The 21767-nt window shown below is 57.9% G+C and overlaps 3 protein-coding genes and 1 pseudogene across 4 annotated transcripts; all 4 read left to right on the top strand.

Annotated features, from left to right (window-relative positions):
• The first annotated feature begins 140 nt into the window (after positions 1–140).
• Positions 141–4631, top strand: LOC125622642 (ribonuclease). Of its 2 annotated transcripts, none has more exons than XM_075118555.1 (2): positions 141–183; positions 3864–4631. In XM_075118555.1, exon 2 carries the CDS (start codon positions 3887–3889, stop codon positions 4316–4318), a length of 432 nt encoding a protein of 143 aa, XP_074974656.1. In that variant the 5' UTR covers positions 141–183; positions 3864–3886; the 3' UTR covers positions 4319–4631. The 2 variants fall into 2 exon arrangements, with proteins under 2 accessions (XP_074974656.1, XP_048676728.1); XM_048820771.2 differs by lacking the exon at positions 141–183 and adding an exon at positions 2592–2650.
• A 3429-nt stretch (positions 4632–8060) lies between these two features.
• On the top strand, positions 8061–8747 carry LOC125622640 (ribonuclease-like; annotated as a pseudogene).
• A 4950-nt stretch (positions 8748–13697) lies between these two features.
• On the top strand, positions 13698–15894 carry LOC125622638 (ribonuclease). The gene is made up of 2 exons (XM_048820766.2): positions 13698–13739; positions 14558–15894. Exon 2 carries the CDS (start codon positions 14582–14584, stop codon positions 15023–15025), a length of 444 nt encoding a protein of 147 aa, XP_048676723.1. The 5' UTR covers positions 13698–13739; positions 14558–14581; the 3' UTR covers positions 15026–15894.
• A 3171-nt stretch (positions 15895–19065) lies between these two features.
• LOC125622639 (ribonuclease-like) lies at positions 19066–21449 on the top strand. Its single transcript, XM_048820768.2, has 2 exons — positions 19066–19175; positions 19758–21449. The coding sequence occupies exon 2, from the start codon at positions 19764–19766 to the stop codon at positions 20199–20201; it is 438 nt and encodes a 145-aa protein (XP_048676725.1). The 5' UTR covers positions 19066–19175; positions 19758–19763; the 3' UTR covers positions 20202–21449.
• Positions 21450–21767: the final 318 nt, after the last annotated feature.

Here is a 21767-nt window from a genome sequence, read left to right as displayed (position 1 = left end):
AAAAAACCCTTTCACCTGTAAAGGGTTAAGAAGCTAGGATAACCTCACTGGCACCTGACCAAAATGCCAATGAGGAGACAAGATACTTTCAAAAGCTGGGAAAAGGGAGAACATCAAAGGATCTGTGTCTGTCTGGGTGAAGCTTTTGCCGGGGACAGAACAGGAATGGAGTCTTAGAACTTAGTAAGTAATCTAGCTAGGTATGCTTTAGAGTCTGTTCGTTTAAATGGCTGAGAAAATAAGTTGTGCTGAATAGAATGAATATTCTTGTCTCTGTGTCTTTTTGTAACTTAAGGTTTTGCCTAGAGGGATTCTCTATGTTTTGAATCTAATTACCCTGTAAGGTATTTACCATCCTGATCTTACAGAGGTGATCCTTTTCTTTTTACTGTTTCTTCTATTAAGATGTTTCTGTTCAAGAACTGAATGCTTTTTTTCATTGATCTAAGATCCAAGGGCTTGAGTATGTGGTCACCTATACAAATTGGTGAGGATTTTTACCAAACCGCCCCCAAGAAGTAGGGTGCAAGGGTTGGAGGGAAAGACTTTTCCAAACAACGCTTTCTCAGGAACCCAGATTAACGTTAGGTGGTGGCAGTGGAAAACCAAGGGCAAAGGGTAAAATAGTTTGTACCTTGGGGAAGTTTTAACCTAAACTGGTAAAAGTAAGCTTAGGAGGTTTTCATGCAGGTCCCCACATTTGTACCCTAGAGTTCAAAGTGGGGAAGGAACCTTGACACAAGCCAAGTACCTGTGTGGATTTTAGAGCACTTAGGAGAGCTGAGGTTTGAACGGGGAGCTGGTCTTAACCTTCGTTGTAGCAGGGCTGGCAGCCACTGTGACAGCACAGAGGGCGATGAGCAGGTGCCACCAAAGGGACATTGTCTTATAACCTCCCAAACACACACGAGACCCCACTGCCCACCCAGAGCTGGGATAGACCCCAGGAGTCCTGGCTCCCAGCCCTCACCAGCAGTGGGCAGGCCCCAGACTCAGGAGAGACGACTCCAATCCCCAAGGCCAGACTGGTGCCGGCTGCCAGGCCCTGCCCCCTACATGTCCTGTCCAGCTCTCACCATTCCCCCCTGGGGGGGCCAGGCCGCGGCTCCCACTGGCTCTGCTGGGCACGGGCATTTCCAGCAGCCAGGCCTGTCCCTCCCCTGGCTGGGTCGCTGCCCCTTGCGATGCCCAGGGCTAGGACTGCCAGTCGTCCTGTTTTCGACTGGAACACCCAGTCGAAAAGGGACCCTGGTGGACTGGGCCGTTAAAAGTGCGGTCAGTGGCACAGCAGGGGCCCGAGCCTAAGGCGGGTGCCAGGCTCCCTGCATGCCCTGGCTCCTCATGGTTCCAGGAAGTAGCCGCCAGGTCCCTGCAGCCCCTAGGTGCAGGGAGGCTCCGCGCGCTGCCCCCACCCTGAGTGCCGGCTCTGCAGCTCCCATTGGCCAGGAACTGTGACCAGTGGGAGCTGTGGGAGCAGCGCCTGCAGGTACGAGGGCAGCTCCTGGACGGAGCCTCCCTGCGCCTAGGGGCCACAGAGACCTGGTGGGTGCTTCCTGGGAGCTGTGATAAGTGCCGCTGGACCCCGTACCCCATCCCCCTGCCCGGAGTCCCCACCTGTACTCAAACTCCCTCCCAGAGCCTGCACCCCAGACCCTCCACTCCCCAACCCCGGCTCCACCCCGGAGCCCTCACCCCCAGCTGGAGCCCTCGCCCCCCCTGCATACCAACCCCCTGCCCCAGCCCGGAGCCCCGTCCTGCACCCCAAGTCCCTCATCTCCAGCCCCACCCCAGAGCCAGCACCCTCAGCCAGAGCCTTCACCCCCCCCCCGCATCCCAACCCCCTTCCCCAGCCCAGAGCCCTCTCCCACACCCTGAACCCTTCATTTCTGGCCCCATCCAGAGTCCGCACCCACAGCCAGAGCCCTCATGCTCCCCCTGTACCCCAACCCTCTGCCCCAGCCTGGTGAAAGTGAGTGAGGGTGGGGGAGAGTCAGCGATGGAGGGAGGGGGGAAAGGTACGAGTCGGGGGTGGGACCTTGTAGAAGGGGGGCAGGACCTCAGAGAAGGGCTGGAGCAGGGGGTGAGGGGTGTGGCAGGGTGTTCGGTTTTGTGCAGTTAGAAAGTTGGCAACCCTACCCTGGGACCTGGGCAGGGAACGCACAGAGGGACTTGCCAGGTCTGGGGGTTGTGGTTATGGGGTATCCAGGGCACCCAATTAGGGGCAAAACCTGGAACAGGGCACCAGGACTGTGTGGTTAGAGAGGCTGGGAGCCAGGAATCCTGGGTTCTAACTTGGCTCGGGGAGGGGAGTGGCGGCTAGTGGGTTAGAACAGGGGGTTTGGGAGTCAGGACTTCTGAGTTCTCTCCACAGCTTGGGGATAGAGTTGGGCTGAGGATAACAGGGAGAGATGCACCAGGCACTGTGGCTGTGGGGTTCACAGTGTCTCAGGACCCTGCCCTGTGCCCACTTCTCCCCTAACTCCCTGCCACACCCAGAATCTCTGAGGTCCTGGGTGGGAGGAGCTGCCCCATCCCACCCACAGCTGACTGGCCGTGCTCTATATAATGACACCCGAAGGGGGAGGAGACTTAGAGACTCTCAGCTCTGCTGGCAGCTGGATCCATCTCTGACGGAAGCCCCAGGAGTTGGGTGAGCTGAGAACAGACACAGCCAGGGGGAAAATGCAGAGGGAGGGTCACTGCGGATTGACCCCAGAGGGGCTGGGCACAGAATCCGGCCCTGATCCCACTGCACTCAGGGGTGACTCAGGATTGACCCCCAGGCAGCTGAGATCACAATCTTGGCAAGAGGGTAAAAGAAAGAGGAGGTGAGATCCAGAGTCAGCACTCCTGGGATCTCTCCTGGGGCAGTGGGGTCTAGTGGTTAGAAACGGGAGGCTGGGAGCCAGGACTCCTGGGTTTTCTACTGGCTCGGCAGGGGTAGTGGGGTCTAGTGGATTGGAACAAGGGGGGCTGGGAGCCAGGACTTCTGAGTTCTCTCCCCCGCTCTGGGAGAGGAGCAGGATCTAGGGTCGCAGAAGGGGGAGAGCTGGGAATGCGGACGAAGGACGCACTGTGGACAAACAGATAAAGCAGAGAGTTCGTGGCAGGCTGGGGTCGTGGCCAAGGCTCCCCACTGGGGTTTAGGAAACCTGGGTTTCATTCTCTTTGTCTTAGGATGGGATTTTTCAAACCCCCTAAAGGGGTCCTCATGTACCCCCGTGGGACCCAAGTCACCAAATGGGAGCTGAAAAGCTGAGCCTTAACCATTCTGTGCCTCTGTTTCCCCATCTGTAACAAGGGAAGAACAACCCTTTCTCGGTGTGCGCTGCCCAATTAGACTGTAAGAGTTTCTCACTGGCCACTAGCCAACCAGAATCCACGTGACAAAAAGAGAGAGCTGGCTTAATCCATGGAGAAGGGCAATATCACACACCTGGGCTGCTGGGAAGGGTGTCTTCAGCTAGGCACAGAGATAGATAGATATGGGGAAAGAAAGAGAGAAAGAAAGAAAAGCCCTCAAATCTCTGGAACCTAGTAAATGCAGCCCAGCCCTGTACCTTTAACTCTGCCCTCTTTGAGTGATGGTTGTGGGGCGGAGCTGGTGTGCTCCACTTAATTCTTTAATTAGCGGTTTCAGGAGCATTTGACGTTCTGGCAGAGGCTGAGGCAATTCCGGGTAACTTTAAATGACATTTTGGAGTTTGGCAAGAAGCGACTGCCTGCCTGGCAGCCTTAGCCTGCAATCTACAAGGAGCTCCCCGGCGGTGCGGGGGGCCTGGAGGTGATGAGTGGGTGCAGATCCCATGGAGCAAACAGGTCCCCTCCCCCTTGTCCATTCCCCCATTTCCTCCCCACTGCAGGGCGAGCCAGCAGCAGAGGTATCATGGCCCAGAGGGGACCCCACCCAACACTGCTGCTGGTCTTGCTGGCCGCATGCCTGGCTCTGGCCATGGGGGAGACGCGCTATGAGAAGTTCTTGAGGCAGCACGTCGATTACCCAAAGACTGCCGCCCCGGACACCAGGACCTACTGCAACCAGATGATGCAGCGCAGGGGCATGACCTCGCCAGTCTGCAAGTTCACCAACACCTTCATCGATGACAGCGCTGCCAGCATCACCACCATCTGCGGCTCTGGGGGGACCCCGGCAGGTGGGAACCTGCGAGTCAGCAAAGCCTACTTCGACCTCACCACCTGCCGGCTGCAGGGGGGATCACAGAGACCGCCCTGCAACTACAACGGGGGCACCAGCACCCAACGCATCCGCATCGCCTGTGCTGGGGGGCTCCCTGTGCACTACGATGGAGCGATATAGCTCGGGCCCATTGCACAGCACTGTCAGTCCCCCCAGACCCTGTTCCGCTGCTGCCCCAGTGCCCATGATACAGCATAGCCGCCCCTTCCCACCCCCACCCTCTGCTGCCCCCTAGTGTCCATTATACAGTATAGCCGCCCCTTCCCGCCCCCGCCCTCTGCTGCCCCCTAGTGCCCATGATACAGTATAGCCACCCCTTCCCGCCCCCGCCCTCTGCTGCCCCCTAGTGCCCATTATACAGTATAGCCGCCCCTTCCCGCCCCTGCCCTCTGCTGCCCCCTAGTGCCCATGATACAGTATAGCTGCCCCTTCCCACCCCCACCCTCTGCTGCCCCCTAGTGCCCATTATACAGTATAGCCGCCCCTTCCCGCCCCTGCCCTCTGCTGCCCCCTAGTGCCCATGATACAGTATAGCCGCCCCTTCCCACCCCCACCCTCTGCTGCCCCCTAGTGTCCATTATACAGTATAGCCGCCCCTTCCCGCCCCCGCCCTCTGCTGCCCCCTAGTGCCCATGATACAGTATAGCCACCCCTTCCCGCCCCCGCCCTCTGCTGCCCCCTAGTGCCCATGATACAGTATAGCCCCCCCTTCCCCACCCCCACCCTCTACTGCCCCCTAGTGCCCATGATACAGTACAGCCACCCCTTCCCCACCCCCCCCTCTGCTGCCCCCTAGTGCCCATGATACAGTATAGCTCCCCTTCCCCACCCCCGCCCTCTGCTGCCCCTAGTGCCCATTATACAGTATAGCCGCCCCTTCCCACCCCCGCCCTCTGCTGCCCCTAGTGCCTATTATACAGTATAGCTGCCCCCTTCCCCTCCCCCAGCCTCTGCTGCCCCTAGTGCCGATTATACAGTACAGCCACCCCCCTCCCATCCCGCATCTACTAAGTATTGGGGGCAGGTTGTGGGGAGAAGATTGTCCCAGGCGGGGCCCTGGAAGCTGTCCCTGAGTTTTGTTTCCTTGCTGCTTCTTGCAATAAAACACTTTCCTGCCAATGCAGAACGAGTCGGTGTGTTTGGGGGGCTAGGGCAAAGTCACTGCATCTGGAGATCTCAAACCCTCGGCCTATTTGGGAACTTGGCTAAGTTATTTAAAGGGATGAATGAAGGAGCAGACATGGAATCATGGAATATCAGGGTTGGAAGGCACCTCAGGAAGTCATCTAGACCAACCCCCTGCTCAAAGCAGGACCAATCCCCAACTAAATCATCCCAGCCAGGGCTTTGTCAAGCCTGACCTTAAAAATGCATTCCAGTGTTTCACCACCCTCCTAGTGAAAAAGTTTTTCCTAATATCCAACCTAAACTTCCCCACTGCAAGTTGAGACCATTACTCCTCGTTTTGTCATCCGCTACCACTCGAGAACAATCTAGGGGAACCCCCTTTCAGGTAGTTGAAAGCAGCTATCAAATGCCCCCTCATTCTTCTCTTCTGCAGACTAAACAATCCCAGTTCCCTCACCTCTCCTCGTAAGTCATCTGTTCCAGTCCCCTAATAATTTTTGTTGCCTTCCGCTGGATGTTTTCCAGTTTTTCCACATCCTTCTTGTAGTGTGGGGCCCAAAACTGGACACAGTACTTCAGATGAGTCCTCCCCAATGTTGAATAGAGGGGAATGATCACGTCCCTCGATCTGTTGGCAATGCCCCTAGTTATACATCCCTGTCAAGGAGTCCCCGGGTGATGCTCTGGAACTGCTCCCCATGAAGCCAGTCAGGACTCTGGGGAAGTCTCCTTTCTGTGAGCAGCCTGTCTTCAGGACATACAGCTCACACAGCTTCCACCTTCCTGGGTCTGACCTCAGAGCATTCAGCATCCTCTGCCCCTTCGTGCTATTCCCACAGCGAGTCCGCCCAGGCAGGGTCTTGGGGAAGCCAGAGGGTCCCAACTCCGCAGTCAGACGTGACTCTGAGACAGCCAGTAAAACAGAGGTTTATTAGATGACAGGAACATGGCCTAACACAGAGCTTGTAGGTGCAGAGAACAGGACCCCTCAGCTGGCTCCATTTTGGGGGGCTGTGAGCCAGAGAATCACGTCTGCACTTCACTCCTCCTCCCCAGCCAGCCCCAAACTGAAACTCTCTCCAGCCCCCCCCGCCCCTCCCCCGGGCTTTGTCCCTTTCCCAGGCCAGGAGGTCACCTGAGTCTTTTGTTCTCCAACCCTTTAGCTCTTATCTTGCAGGGGGGAAGGGCCAAGGCCATCAGTTGCCAGGAAACAGGGTGTCGGCCATTCTGTGTCCAGACCCCTGCACACACCTGCCCTCTAGGGCTCTGCAATGATCATACACCCTTATCCCACCACCTAGATACTTAAGAACTGCCTAGGAGAAACTGAGGCAACACCACAATATTCAGAGGAAACATTAAGAACAGTCCCGCTTCGTCACAATCCCAAAATGCTATTGGCCTTCTTGGCAACAACGGCACACTGTTGACTTATATCCAGCTTCTCGTCCACTGTAACCCTAGGTCCTTTTCTGCAGAACTGTTGCCTAGCCATTCGGTCCCTAATCTGTGCATGGGATTCTTCTGTCCTAATTACAGGACTCTGCACTTCTCCTTGTTGAACCTCATCAGATTCCTTTTGGCCCATTCCTCTAATTTGTCTAGGGCCCTCTGTATCCTATCCCTGTCCTCCAGCGTATCTACCTCTCCTCCCAGTTTAGTGTCATCTGCAAACCTGCTGAGGGTGCAATCCACGCCATCCTCCAGATCATTAATGAAGATATTGAACAAAACCAGCCCCAGGACCGACCCTTGGGGCACTCCACTTGATACCGGCTGCCAACTAGACATGGAGCCATTGATCACTACCCGTTGAGCCCAACAATCTAGCCAACTTTCTATCCACCTTATAGTCCATTCATCCAACCCATACTTCTTTAACTTACTGGCAAGAATACTGTGGGAGACCGTGTCAAAAGCTTTGCTAAAGTCAAGGAACAACATGTCCACAGCTTTCCCCTCATCCACAGAGCCAGTTATCTCGTCCTAGAAGGCAATTAGATTAGTCAGGCATGACTTGTCCTTGGTGAATGCCTTCCAATTGGCAGAGTCTCCTTCTGTTCCCTTCCCTCAGATGTATCATCTAGTCCATTCTCCGCATTAGTACCTGTAGAGAGAACATGAAAATGGTTGTTTACCTGTATCTGCTGGTACATGGACACTCCCCTTTCTTCTTCTGGAGGTCACATGCTGCCAGATTTCTTCACCATTATCCTCTCCCCGCTGCACAGCCTGCTCTGAATCTTCAGAACATTGTGCCCATAGAAGCATATCCTGACGTCCATCCAGGAAATCTTCAGTTTCTCTTTTGCAACACAGGGTCGACACTTGTTTCTCCAGACCTCGAACCTTCACTTCCAGTATGGAGACCAGCTTGCACTTTGTACAGATAAAGTCGCTTCTGTCCTGTGGAAGAAAGACAAACATGGCACATCCAGTGCAGGTCACAACAGCTGAACGTTCCCCATCCATATTACCTTCCTTCTACGAGCTTCCTCAGGAGTTGTAATAACTACTCAGAGAAGCCGGCAAGATGTAAGCCTCTGTGGGCACTCCCCGGGCCAGCTCTAAGGAAAACTCCCTCTGTTAGCCTCTCTGCTGTTTGCCACTTATATGCCCCATTGCTGTGCAGGGGATGAGTAGGTGCAGGTCACATGGTGCAAACAGGTCCCCTCCCCCTTATCCATTCCTCCATTTCCTCCCCACTGCAGGGCGAGCCAGCAGCAGAGGTATCATGGCCCAGAGGGGACCCCACCCAACACTGCTGCTGGTCTTGGCTGGCCACGTGCCTGGCTCTGGCCAGGGGGGAGACGCGCTATGAGAAGTTCTTGAGGCAGCACGTCGATTACCCAAGGACTGCCGCTCCGGACGCCAGGACCTACTGCAACCAGATGATGCAGCGAAGGGGCATGACCTCGCCAGTCTGCAAGTTCACCAACACCTTCATCCATGACAGCACTGCCAGCATCACCACCATCTGCGGCTCTGGGGGGACCCCGGCAGGTGGGAACCAGCGAGACAGCAAAGCCTCCTTCGCCCTCACCACCTGCCGGCTGCAGGGGGGATCACAGAGACCGCCCTGCAACTACAACGGGGGCACCAGCACCCAACGCATCCGCATCGCCTGTGATGGGGGGCTCCCTGTGCACTACAATGGAGCGATATAGCTCGGGCCCATTGCACAGCACTGTCAGTCCCCCCAGACCCTGTTCCGCTGCTGCCCCAGTGCCCATGATACAGCATAGCCGCCCCTTCCCACCCCCACCCTCTGCTGCCCCCTAGTGTCCATTATACAGTATAGCCGCCCTTTCCCGCCCCCGCCCTCTGCTGCCCCCTAGTGTCCATTATACAGTATAGCCGCCCCTTCCCGCCCCTGCCCTCTGCTGCCCCCTAGTGCCCATTATACAGTATAGCCGCCCCTTCCCCTCTGCTGCCCCCTGGTGCTCATGATACAGTATAGCCGCCCCTTCCCACCCCACCCTCTGCTGCCCCCTAGTGCCCATTATACAGTATAGCCGCCCTTTCCCGCCCCCGCCCTCTGCTGCCCCCTAGTGTCCATTATACAGTATAGCCGCCCCTTCCCGCCCCTGCCCTCTGCTGCCCCCTAGTGCCCATGATACAGTATAGCCGCCCCTTCCCGCCCCCTGCTGCCCCCTAGTGCCCATGATACAGTATAGCCGCCCCTTCCCGCCCCCGCCCTCTGCTGCCCCCTAGTGCCCATGATACAGTATAGCCGCCCCTTCCCACCCCCACCCTCTGCTGCCCCCCAGTGCCCATGATACAGCATAGCCGCCCCTTCCCACCTCCACCCTCTGCTGCCCCCTAGTGTCCATTATACAGTATAGCCACCCCTTCCCGCCCCTGCCCTCTGCTGCCCCCTAGTGCCCATGATACAGTATAGCCGCCCCTTCCCGCCCCCTGCTGCCCCCTAGTGCCCATGATACAGTATAGCCCCCCCTTCCCCACCCCCACCCTCTGCTGCCCCAGTGCACATGATACAGTACAGCCGCCCCTTCCCCACCCCCACCCTCTGCTGCCCTACTGCCCATTATACTGTACAGCCACCCCACTCCCATCCCGCATCTACTAAGTATTGGGGGCAGGTTGTGGGGAGAAGATTGTCCCAGGCGGGGCCCTGGAAGCTGTCCCTGAGTTTTGTTTCCTTGCTGCTTCTTGCAATAAAACACTTTCCTGCCAATGCAGAACAAGTCGGTGTGTTTGGGGGGCTGGGGCAGAGTCACTGCATCTGGAGATCTCAAACCCTCGGGCTATTTTGGGAACATGGCTAAGTTATTTAAAGGGATGAGTGAAGGAGCAGATATGACTCATTGCGGTGCAGTGACCATGATCAAATCCCAGATCAGGGGTCCTGGCTCACTCAGGGGTTTGGGGACTGGATTCCGGGGCCTCTTCTCTTTAGGGGAATCTGGCTCCAGTCCAGATGCAGGTGAGGGAATAGGACGGGGAATGCAGCACAGGGCCATTCCCCACAAGGGGGCACCAGTCCCCATGGGTTACGGGCTCCAGCGTGGCCCCAGATTGGGCTGCTCAGTGGCCGCTGGGGAATGGGGCACAGGAAATGTTTATTTCTGGAGCACCAGGTACAGTCTGGGCCCAGCTCTGCAGGGCCTGGCTAGCTGTGGGTGTGTGTCAGGGAGGGGGATCCGGGAGCAAAGAGGTTTCATCTGAGGTTTTCCAGTGAATGGCTCATCTAGTTGTAGCCAAAGTCTGTATGGGGCTCGATGTTTCCTTGGGACTCATGACCATCTACAAGGCTCTGTCCCCAAGGGGTTTACAGCACGGAGGCACAGCTGGCATCTCCTACCCCTTCCCCCTTCACCCACTGCCCTGCAGCTCCCCCAAACAGCAGGGCAAGCAGAGCAGCCATAGAAGCACAGAAATGTGGGGCTGGAAGTGACCTTGAGAGAGCATCAAGCCCAGACCCCTGTGCAGAGATAGGACCAAGTAACCCTAGACCAGCCCTGACAGGGGGTTATCCAGTGATACCAAACCCCCACCCCCCTTGGGAGCCTGGTCCAGAGCTTCACCACTCTGAGCATTAGAAACTTTTTCCTAATATCCAACCTACATCTCCCTGGCTTCAGACTCAGGCCATTATTTCTTGTCCCGTCCCCACTGGAAACGGAGAATGATGGATGTCTGTCTCCTCCAGAACAGCCCTGCACAGATTTGAAAGCTGTTCTCAGCTCCCCCTCAGTCTTCTTTTCTCAGGACTAAACCTGCCTAGTTTTTAACCTTTCCTCACAGGTCAGGTTTTCTAACCCTTTGATCATTTGTGTTGCTCTCCTCTGGACTATCTTCAGTTTGTCCACATCTTTCCTAAAGTTTGGTGCCCAGAACTGGGCACAGGACCCCAAGTGGGACCTCACTAATTCCGAGTAGAGCAGGAAAATTCCTTCCCGTGTCTTCCAAATGACACTTCTGGTAATCCACCCCAGGAGGACACCAGCCTTTCCTGCCACTGCATCACATTGTTAACCTGGCATCATTCCCTCCTCTGCCCCGCTCCCAACACCACAACGACACTCCACGTGGGAGCAGGGCTCTGCCGTTAACAGCGGGGAACGAGCAGCCGTTGGCACATCCCACCGGCCTATGGAGTCACCACCCGTTAGCCCGTTGCCCCATCCCAGGTTTTGAAACTTCCTCTGTACATGCAGGGTTTTGCCCCCCTCCCCCGAGTCCCAGGGAGAGCAGCCTGCCCCAGACCACAGGGAGGGATCCAGCAACGGCCAAACCATCAATCGACACCCAGCATGCCAGCGGGCTGGGCAGTGCAGATTGGGAGGGGGCCGGTCCAGGCTGACAGGGTCGTGGTCAGCCCTGTTGGGCCAGATCTGGGCTGGCCAGGGGACTGGGGGGTGTCAAAGCCCCGAGCCCATGAGCACCTTGAGACACTGCAGGGTGATTGGGACAGGATCTGGCACAGAGGGGCCTGGCAGGACCCCCATAGCTGGTGCCAGTGGAGACAGATCCCTCCTGGGCCCTGATCCCCCTGGGCCCAGCCAGCCCAGCCTACCTGCACCGGATCCCCCTGGGCCCAGCCAGCCCAGCCCAGCCCAGCCCAGCCTGCTCCTGGGCCCAGCCAGCGCATGGCAGGGCTGGCTAGCTCAGCCCTCTCTGCACGTTCCGTGTGATCCGTCTGGGGCATGAGCGTTAGGTGTGTTCGTTGCCTGTCATGAGATTCAAACTCTCTGTCTCGTACCATTCTCAGTTTTGTCCCCACAAAGGGCTAGTGTGTGGCCTGCTCTGTGGGTTTGGGGGGCCCCGAGACCCTAGGGTTATGGTCATGGTCTGGGTTTGAGCCCCAGCTCCGCACCAAGTTGGGCAATCCAGGCACTTTAAGCCAGGCTGTTTTGTTCAGGGATGAGGAACCCCTTCCTCAAAAGACCCTAAGTTTGGGTCAGTCACCCCAGCTTCCCCCCGTCCCCAGGGGCCCACACCAAGTACCTGTGTGGATTTTAGAGCACTTAAGAGAGCTGAGGTTTGAACGGGGAGCTGGCCTTAACCTTCGCTGTAGCAGGGCTGGCAGCCGCTGTGACAGCACAGAGGGCGATGAGCAGGTGACCCCAAAGGGACATTGTCTCATAACCTCCCAAACACACACGAGACCCCACTGCCCACCCAGAGCTGGGATAGACCCCAGGAGTCCTGGCTCCCAGCCCTCACCAGCAGTGGGCAGGCCCCAGACCCAGGAGAGATGACTCCAAGCTCCAAGGCCAGGCTGGTGCTGGCAGCCAGTCCCCCCCTCTACATGCCCTCACCCTTCCCTCAGGCCCTGGGGCTCAGGTGGCACTGGGGGAGCCAGGCCCCGGCTCCCACTGGCTCTGCTGGGCACGGGCATTTCCAGCAGCCAGGCCTGTCCCTCCCCTGGCTGGGTCGCTGCCCCTTGCGACGCCCAGGGCTAGGACTGCCAGTTGTCCTGTTTTCGACTGGAACACCCGGTCGAAAAGGGACCCTGGCGGACTGGGCCGTTAAAAGTGCGGTCAGTGGCACAGCAGGGGCCCGGGCCTAAGGCGGGTGCCAGGCTCCCTGCATGCCCTGGCTCCTCATGGTTCCAGGAAGCGGCCGCCAGGTCCCTGCAGCCCCTAGGTGCAGGGAGGCTCCGCGCGCTGCCCCCACCCGAGTGCCGGCTCTGCAGCTCCCATTGGCCAGGAACTGTGACCAGTGGGAGCTGTGGGAGCAGCGCCTGCAGGTGTGAGGGCAGCTCCTGGACGGAGCCTCCCTGTGCCTAGGGGCCACAGAGACCAGGTGGGTGCTTCCTGGGAGCTGTGGTAAGTGCCGCCGGACCCCGGACCCCACCCCCCTGCCCGGAGTCCCCACCTGTACTCAAACTCCCTCCCAGAGCCTGCACCCCGGACCCTCCACTCCCCAACCCCGGCTCCACCCCGGAGCCCTCATTCCCAGCTGGAGCCCTCGCCCCCCCTGCATGCCAACCCCCTGCCCCAGCCCGGAGCCCCGTCCTGCACCCCAAGTCCCTCATCTCCAGCCCCACCCCAGAGCCAGCACCCTCAGCCAGAGCCATCACCCCCCCCCCGCATCCCAACCCCCTGCCCCAGCCCAGAGCCCTCTCCCGCACCCTGAACCCTTCATTTCTGGCCCCACCCAGAGTCCGCACCCACAGCCAGAGCCCTCATGCTCCCCCTGTACCCCAACCCCCTGCCCCAGCCTGGTGAAAGTGAGTGAGGGTGGGGGAGAGTCAGCGATGGAGGGAGGGGGAAAGGTATGAGTTGGGGGTGGGGCCTTGTAGAAGGCGGGCAGGGCCTCAGGGAAGTGCTGGGGCAGGGGGTGGGGCAGGGTGTTCGGTTTTGTGCAATTAGAAAGTTGGGACCCTATCCAGGGACCTGGCCAGGGATGGGGGTTTTGGTTAGCGGGTATCGAGGGCACCCAAGTGCTGGCTCTGCAGCTCCCAGGGACTGGCCAGGGCTGGGGGTTGTGGTTATGGGGTATCCAGGGCACCCAATTAGGGGCAAAACCTGTAACAGGGCACCAGGACTGTGTGGTTAGAGAGGCTGGGAGCCAGGAATCCTGGGTTCTAACTTGGTTCGGGGAGGGGAGTGGCAGCTAGTGGGTTAGAACAGGGGGTTTGGGAGTCAGGACTCCTGGGTTCTCTCCACAGTTTGGAGTTGGGCTGAGGATAACAGGGGGAGATGCACCAGGCACTGTGGCTGTGGGGTTCACAGTGTCTCAGGACCCTGCCCTGTGCCCACTTCCCCCCTAACTCCATGCCACACCCAGAATCTCTGGGGCCCTGGGTGGGAGGAGCTGCCCCATCCCACCCACAGCTGATTGGCCGTGCTCTATATAATGACACCCGAAGGGGAAGGAGACTCAGAAACTCTCAGCTCTGCTGGCAGCTGGATCCATCTCTGACGGGAGCCCCAGGAATTGGGTGAGCTGAGAACAGACCCAGCCGGGGGGAAATGCAGAGGGAGGGTCATTGCAGATTGACCCCAGAGGGGCTGGGCACAGAATCCGGCCTTGATCTCACTGTACGCAGGGGTGACTCTGGATTGACCCCCAGGCAGCTGAGATCACAATCTTGGCAAGACGGTAAAAGAACGAGGAGGTGAGATCCAGAGTCAGCACTCCTTTGAATCTCTCCTGGGGCAGTGGGGTCTAGTGGTTAGAAGTGGGAGGCTGGGAGCCAGGACTCCTGGGTTCTCTCTCCCACTCTGGGAGAGGAGTAGGATCTAGGGTCGCAGAAGTGGGAGAGCTGGGAGTGCGGACGAAGGATGCACTGTGGACAAACAGGTAAAGCAGAGAGTTAGTGGCAGGCTGGGGTTGTGGCCAAGGCTTCCCACTGGGGTTTAGGGGACCTGGGTTTCATTCTCTGTGTCTTAGGATGGGATTTTCAAACCCCTTAAAGGAGTCTTGAGGCCAAACCCTCATGTACACCCCTGGGACCCAAGCCTCCAAATTAGAGCTGCAAAACTGAGCCTTAACCATTCTGTGCCTCGGTTTCCCCATCTGTAACATGGGAAGAACAACCCTTTCTTGGTGTGCTTTGCCCATTTAGACTGTAAGAGTTTTTCTCTGGATATGTGCAGTGCTTGGCACAATGTGGGCCCTGATCTTGGTCAGGTTAATGAGGCTTTAAGGGTAGAATGGACTGGCAGGGGGTGAGGTTTCGGCCCAGGTGGTTCCATGGAGGAGGCAGATCCCCACCCAGCGCTCTCTCCATTCATCTCCCTCCACTACCTACTGCAGGTCGATCCAGTGACAGACACGGCCATGGCCCTGAAGGGACCCCGCCCCTTGCTCTTCCTGACCCTGGTCCTGCTGGCTGCCAGCCTTGCCCAGCTCAGCAAAGGTGCCAGCTACCGGCAGTTCGTGATCCGACACTTCGACAGCCCCAAGACCAGGGCTGCCAACGACCGGATCTACTGCAATCGCATGATGCAGAGCCGGGGCCTGACCCGCGTCTTCTGCAAGCTCCGCAACACCTTCATCCATGCCCCCGCTGGCCAGCTCCAGGCCATCTGTGCCCATGGAGGGACACACGTTAGCCTCAACCTCTACGACAGCCTGGAGTCCTTCAACGTCACCACGTGCCGGGCGCTGCCCCGCTCCCGTCCGGGGCACTGTAGATACAGGGCTGCAATCGGCAACACCAAGATCCGCGTGGCCTGTGCCAAGGGGCTGCCTGTGCACTTACAGCCAACGTACCTGCCATGAGCGGGGAGCAGGGATCCCCCTTCTTCCCCCCACCCCCGCTTTGATCCTGAGCAGCCCTCTGTTGCTGGGGGCTCCCTGTCCCCATACCTGCCCTTACCTGCCCCTCCTGGGCAACGCCCGCCATGGGTCTCCACAGGGACATTCAGTGCCTCCCCTTATCCCACAGGTCAGCAGCTTGGGGCCTGCGGGGGGGGATTTCCCACGCTGGGTGCCCAGTCTCCATCCACACAAATGAAGATCCGGGTGCCAGCCCCCTCAGCTGGCACAGAGACCCTCAGTCTGAGCCCAGGACCCACCTCACTGGGCAGGATCCAAACACAACTGGCCTGGACTTGGGCTGGAGCTGCCCCGAACCCACCAGGAGTGGAAGAGGCCGAGCAGCTCTGAAACCTCAGACCCATTTCATTGAGGGGCCAGTTTTAGCCCCCCAAATATGATCAAAATTCCCACAACCCCCTTGGATTTGTCTAAATCTGCATGACTGGATCTGGCCCTGTCACTGGGGGATGTGGAACCAGCTGAGCCTTGTGTGGCCAGACACCACAGGACTAAGATGGGAAGGGGGCTGCTGGTCCGGGTAGAAATGGGGGGCACTGTGGGAGAGGTTAACACCTGTTCCGTTGTCCTCCCTTCCCCCCGGAGCTCCCCAGGCAATGAGATTTGCTAGGCCGGAGCTAGGGCAGAACTGGGAGGCGCTTGGGGTCTCGTCCCTGGCTCTGACATCTCTCATGTGGGTATAAGATGAGGCTGTGACCTGAGCTGAAGGGGAAAGCGGAAGGGGAGGTTATTTCTGTGGTGGCATTGGGTGATGCTGTTGGGGAATTCGATTCTCTGGCTGCCACTAGCAATACAATGCTGCCAACGCAGAACGGCCTGGCGCCTGTTTGTGGGGCACTTGGCACGGGGTGAACAGCTGCCCCAATGACCTTCAGAGAGCACGGCTGGATTGTCGTGGGGTTATTTAGGGGGCCCAACCTCTGATCTGGCCACAGGCCAGGGGACTGGCTGGCAGGGAATGGGACACAGGGTCTTTCCCTTCTAGGGGGCGCTGGCTCCAATCCAGCCCCAGATCAGGGGGCACTGGCTGGCTCAGGGGGCACCAGCTACAATCCAGCCCCACAGCGGGCGATTGGCTTGAGATCGCCCTTTGAAGGTTGGGGAGCTATTTCCCCCCCCACCCCAGCTCAGCCTATATTTCCCTCTCCCAGTGGGGAGGCCACTTACAGAGGGAGACCCTGGAAGCATGATCTGCAATGTCACATGCTCTGTATCTGCAAAGCATGGTGCCAAGGGCACGGGCATGGCTGGGATTGTTGCCAGTTCTGGGTGGAGGGCAACATGGACTAGACAAATTCACTGAAGGGCGACACAGGGCTCCTTGGAGAGTTGAATTTCCAACCCCTGGTTTAGCAGCCCTGGGTGTTAACCCCTGAGCACAGAGCCAGGGCTCCTAGGGTCATTCACCCCTCCCCTGCCAGGTGCTGCCCCACCATGCGCACTCGACTCTGGGCCATGGGCAGAGGAAACTCTTGGAGATTTCACGGATTTCATTGAAGATACCAACGTGCTGAGACATCAGACTCAGTTCCCCCCACCCTGGAGTCCCTCACACACCCCCCAAGCCCTTCTCCTGTGGTTCTCTGCCACATTCCCCCCATTTCAGCCCCTCCTGCTCCTGCGACTCCCCTTCTGCACCCACTGCCCCCACAGCACCCCCCATGCTGGGTGCCATCACACCCTAAAGCAATTCTGCATCGCGGACACACATGTGGCTGGTACCCCAGCCCAAGGAGCCAGGCAGAGGAGAACCCGCCCACTATAGCCAAGTCACAGCAAAGTGGGAGACAAAGGATGAGGAATTATATAAGGCACCGGGGGGGGGGGGATTGTGCCCACCCCTGGGAGTTGGCATGTGCCACGGAGGGATATGCCACCTGGTTAGAGTGGAGGGGGATGGCAAGTGGACCTGGTCAGTAATGCCAGCAGTGAATGTGAGTGGGGAGCTCCCCCTACTGAGCCCCCAACCCCGCTCCCTGCAACATAGCGCCCCCTAGTGCATTGGGGCCAGCACTGATTGCCACAGGAGAACGCGCCCTACTGAGGCCCTGCCCCACTGCCTGTAGCACAAGCACCCCTTAGTGCCATGCTGGGGCACTGGGGCCAGATCTGACTGCCAGGGGACAGCACCCCCCACTGATCCCCCTGCCCACTCCCTGCAGCACAGCTCCCCCTAGTGCCATGCTGGGGCATTGGGGCCAGATCTGACTGCCAGGGGACAGCACCCCCCACTGATCCCCCCTGCCCACTCCCCGCAGCACAGGCCCCTAACACTGCACTGGGGCCAGCACTGACTGCCAGGGGACAGCACCCCCTACTGAGCCCCCTGCCCTAATCCCTGCAGCACAGTGCCCCCTAACCCTGCATTTGGGCCAGGACTGACCGCCAGGGGAGAGCGCCTTCTAATGATCTCCCTCCCCGCTCCCTGCAGCACAGCACCCACTAATGCCATGCTGGGGCATGGGGGTCAGCACTGACTGCCAGAGGAGACTGCCCCCTACTGATTAGAGCCCCCATACACAGCATGTATCCCTACCAGTGCTCATGTGGTGCCAGGACACTCTGGACCACCGGCCTGGCCCTTTTTTTCAGGAGCTGTCCCGCCACCCTGGTACTGCCCTGATCCCTCCCTTGGGGCCCCGTACCCATCTCGGACAGACCCCTGAGCAGCATTAACTACACAGCACCTCACTGTGACAATACAGCCTCATGGCACTGGAGTGAACCCCTGCCCTTCCCTCTGGCACCCACTCCCCCCTTCGCCAATCCTCTGCCCGTGACTGGCTCGGGGACTCAGGGGAATGGGTAGCCCTGTTATAAGCAACCAGACAAAGCCCCAGTTGGACACAGCTCTGCCACATGGCCAGCTATGTCTCAGCTGCTAGAGACCCGTTGTCCCCCTCCATTCTCTAGGCACAGCTGTTCTGTGTCACCGGGCCGGCCCACCCCGGATCCCTTCACCTCCCAAGTGGGACCCACACTCCCCACACAGACCAACCCCCCCAGATCCAGTGTCTTAGGAGGGACTCAGAGTCCTGCTATGACCCCACCATTAATCGCCGCACTGGCGGCTGGACTGTGTTCCTTCCATTTCCCAGGATTCTCCGCAGAAAGCAAGTCCCAGCTCTGGGAAGTTTGGAATTAATTATCTCTGCTTTCTCAAAACACTGATTTCCCGGTGGGGCCTCACTTGGCCGGGGGACGAGCCCACATTGCCAGAGGGCCTCGCAAATAGCCACATTTCCAAACATTTCTTCCCTGTGAACTTTTCCCAGGGGTTCAGAGCGGGCTGATGATCTCTCCTCTGCTGAGTTGGTTTTTACGACAGGCCAGGTGCAGTCTGGATCGGTGTCATGATGGGACAACCAAATATTGGACTGTATGGTGCAAGTGACTCAGTAGGGGGAGCTCTCCCTGCACAATCAGCACTGACCTCAATGCCCCGGAGAGGTGCTATGCTGCATTTCCGGTAGGCCTTCGTCTCTGTTTGCGGCCATTCAAGCTGAGAGTATCCTTGCCATGGGATTTGGCCAGTGGGGAAACTGAAGAACGGTGATTCAGGCTATTTCCAAAGCTGCTACAGGGATTTGGAGCCCCAATTCCTATTAAAATGAATGAGATTGGGGCTCCCAAATCCCCTAGACAAAGCCCAGTGTCCTGGCTAGCTCCCAGCTCAGGGCAGAACATTACCCCTCCCCAAATTCCTGCCGTGTTGTCAAGAGGATATCTTCACCTCCAGCCCTGACCTGGGCAGCTGTTCCCCATTTTCCAGGCTCCACCCTAGAGGTGGCTGCAGTAGGAGACCATTACACAGCGCCAAAGCCAGATTCCCATGTAACAGACAGAAGAATTTGACCCTCATTAGCAGCATTGTTTATTCAGCTTCCCCCTGGGCTGGTGCCTCAGTGTTTCCCAGGGTCACGGATTGTGCAACGCTGGCCAGTAGGATATTTCTCTGAGTGCAGCTGCCCCCGCAGTGTCTTTCTCTCCAGCCAGGCTCGGTATATAACACCCACCCAGAAAGTACGGAGCCTCAGACACTTTGCAGGCAGCTGATCCATACTCCAAGGGAAACCGAGGCATCAGGACTGGGGTGAGTTGAAGATCGGGGCCTAAGCTGACCAGTGTATTTAGGCAAGAAGGCTCAGGGAACCTCGTATTGTAGATGATCCGTAGGAAGTGTGCTAAATAGAGTAATATGGAACAGGTCTAAAGAGTGAAACACGGATCCAAAAGGCCTGTCACGTAATATTCACTGTGTGGAGAAGAAACAGCTCCATGAGTTGAAGTTTAAAATTGGTGGGGGCAGATCCCCAGCTGGGGTCAATGGGTTTAGCTCCATTGTACACCTGAGGAAACTAGGGGTGAAAGAGAGCAGTCGCCCCAGATCCAGGGCTCCTAACTCCCCGCCTTGCCCTGCAATCTGACTAGAACTCACTCCCTTCCCAAAGCTAGGGAGAGAACCCAGGAGTCCTGGCTCCCTGCTCCCCCTGCTCTAACCAGTAGACCCCTCTCCTCCCCAAGGCAGGCATACAACCCCGGAGTCCCTCCGATCTAACCCACCAGCCCCCACTCTCCTCGCAGAGCTGGGGAGAGAACCCAGGAGTCCTGGCTCCCAGCCCGCCCTGCTCTCATCCACTAGACCTCCACCTCTGCCCATGCTTCCCCCCCCCAGACAGCCATGGCTCTGAAGGAACCCCGCCCAGCATTGCTGCTGCTGCTGGTTTTGCTGCCCGCCTGGCTGGCTCTGGGCCGGAGGGAGACGCGCCACGAGAAATTCCACCGGCAGCACGTGGACTTCCCGAAGACCAGCGCCCCGGACGCCCGGCGCTACTGCAACCTCCTGATGCCGCGGAGGAACCTGACAGCTGATGCCTGCAAACCCACCAACACCTTCATCCACGCGGGGCCAGCCGAGGTGGACGGCGTCTGTAGCTCAGGGGGCACCCCCAGCACCGAGAATTACTACGACAGCAACGCGCCCTTTGAGATCACCACCTGCCGGGTGGCAGGGGGCGCTCAGAGACCCCCCTGCAACTACCGCGGGAGAACCAGCACCCAGCGGATCCGCGTGGCATGCGTGGGAGGGCTGCCCGTGCACTATAAAACACAGCTCTAGGGGCAAGGAGGCGAGAGGGGGGAGGGACAGTGAGGTTGGCAATTTCATCTGAGTTTAAAGAAATTAGGACCCAATGGGGCCAGGTCCCTCGCTGGTGCGACTGGGAGTTCAGCAGCTTAAATCCCTTAGATCCCTACCCCACCCGCACCCTCTTCTGCCCCACTGCCCACTCGACACTATAGCCGCCCCTTCCCCACCCCCACGCTCTGCTGCCCCCTAGTGCTCATTATACAGTATAGCCGCCCCTTCCCCACCCCCACACTCTGCTGCCCCCTAGTGCTCATTATACAGTATAGCCGCCCCTTCCCCACCCCAACGCTCTGCTGCCCCCTAGTGCTCATTATACAGTATAGCCGCCCCTTCCCCACCCCAACGCTCTGCTGCCCCCTAGTGCTCATTATACAGTATAGCCGCCCCTTCCCCACCCCCACGCTCTGCTGCCCCCTAGTGCTCATTATACAGTATAGCCGCCCCTTCCCCACCCCCACACTCTGCTGCCCCCTAGTGCTCATTATACAGTATAGCCGCCCCTTCCCCACCCTCACACTCTGCTGCCCCCTAGTGCTCATTATACAGTATAGCCGCCCCTTCCCCACCCCCACACTCTGCTGCCCCCTAGTGCTCATTATACAGTATAGCCGCCCCTTCCCCACCCCCACACTCTGCTGCCCCCTAGTGCTCATTATACAGTATAGCCGCCCCTTCCCCACCCCCACGCTCTGCTGCCCCCTAGTGCTCATTATACAGTATAGCCACCCCTTCCCCATCCTTTATGTGCTGCTGGTACAGTGGCTCAAGGACAAACCTGGGACTCAGGATACCTGAGTCTTATTTTTTATTCTTCCTCTGACCCAATTCTGTGACTCTGCACAAATCACTTGAAGTCTCTGTGCCTCAGTTTCCCCATATGTTGTCCATCAAGTCTCTTTAGCATGGAAGCTCCTTGTGGCACGGATTGGCTCTCATCTTGTGTCTGTACCATAACTAGACCACAAACATGCCTCTGTTTCAGTTGAGGTCTCTAAGTGGTACTGTCATTCAAATCGTATCAGTTATTCGGGGGTGGGCGCATCTTTTTTGTTCTGTGCTTGTTCAGAACTTGGGCCATGGTCAGTGACCAGGTCGTCTAGGCACTAACCCACTACAATTAATAAATAATCAGAGAGATGTATCGATCTGAATCCTGGAATTTCCTTTCCTGAGTTTCAGTCTCTTGCTGCTTCCTCCAATAAAGCACTTTGCTAGAAAGGGCTGTGGTCTGTGTTTATGGGGATCTGTGTGTCCTAGGGGAAAGTCAGGAAGTGTAACAAGAGCACTCAGCATGAAATGCCTTGGGGAAATCCTGCAGTGAGATTTCAACCCACAGCCCTTTGTTTAGCAATCTAGTCTCCAAGCTACAGGAGCAGCTGTTTGCTATCATCTCCTGGCACGTGGGGAAATATTGTCTGTGCCAAGAGCAGCAGGATCCATTTGGTCTACTCGGGAATCAGTGGAGAGTAAGCCCTTGGGGTACTCATTGACTCAGGGAGCTGGGACTCCCAGCTCAGTTCTCTCCCACAGTCCTGG

This window comes from Caretta caretta, chromosome 13 (assembly GCF_965140235.1).
Source record: "Caretta caretta isolate rCarCar2 chromosome 13, rCarCar1.hap1, whole genome shotgun sequence".
Lineage (NCBI taxonomy): Eukaryota > Metazoa > Chordata > Testudines > Cheloniidae > Caretta > Caretta caretta.
Note: the sequence above shows the minus strand (reverse complement) of the source record. Positions and strands in the feature narration are given on the sequence as shown.

Coding starts and splice junctions, on each gene's coding strand:
- LOC125622639 (XM_048820768.2), top strand. CDS start 19,764: ATGGCTCTGAAGGAACCCCGCCCAGCATTGCTGCTGCTGCTGGTTTTG.
- LOC125622638 (XM_048820766.2), top strand. CDS start 14,582: ATGGCCCTGAAGGGACCCCGCCCCTTGCTCTTCCTGACCCTGGTCCTG.
- LOC125622642 (XM_075118555.1), top strand. CDS start 3,887: ATGGCCCAGAGGGGACCCCACCCAACACTGCTGCTGGTCTTGCTGGCC.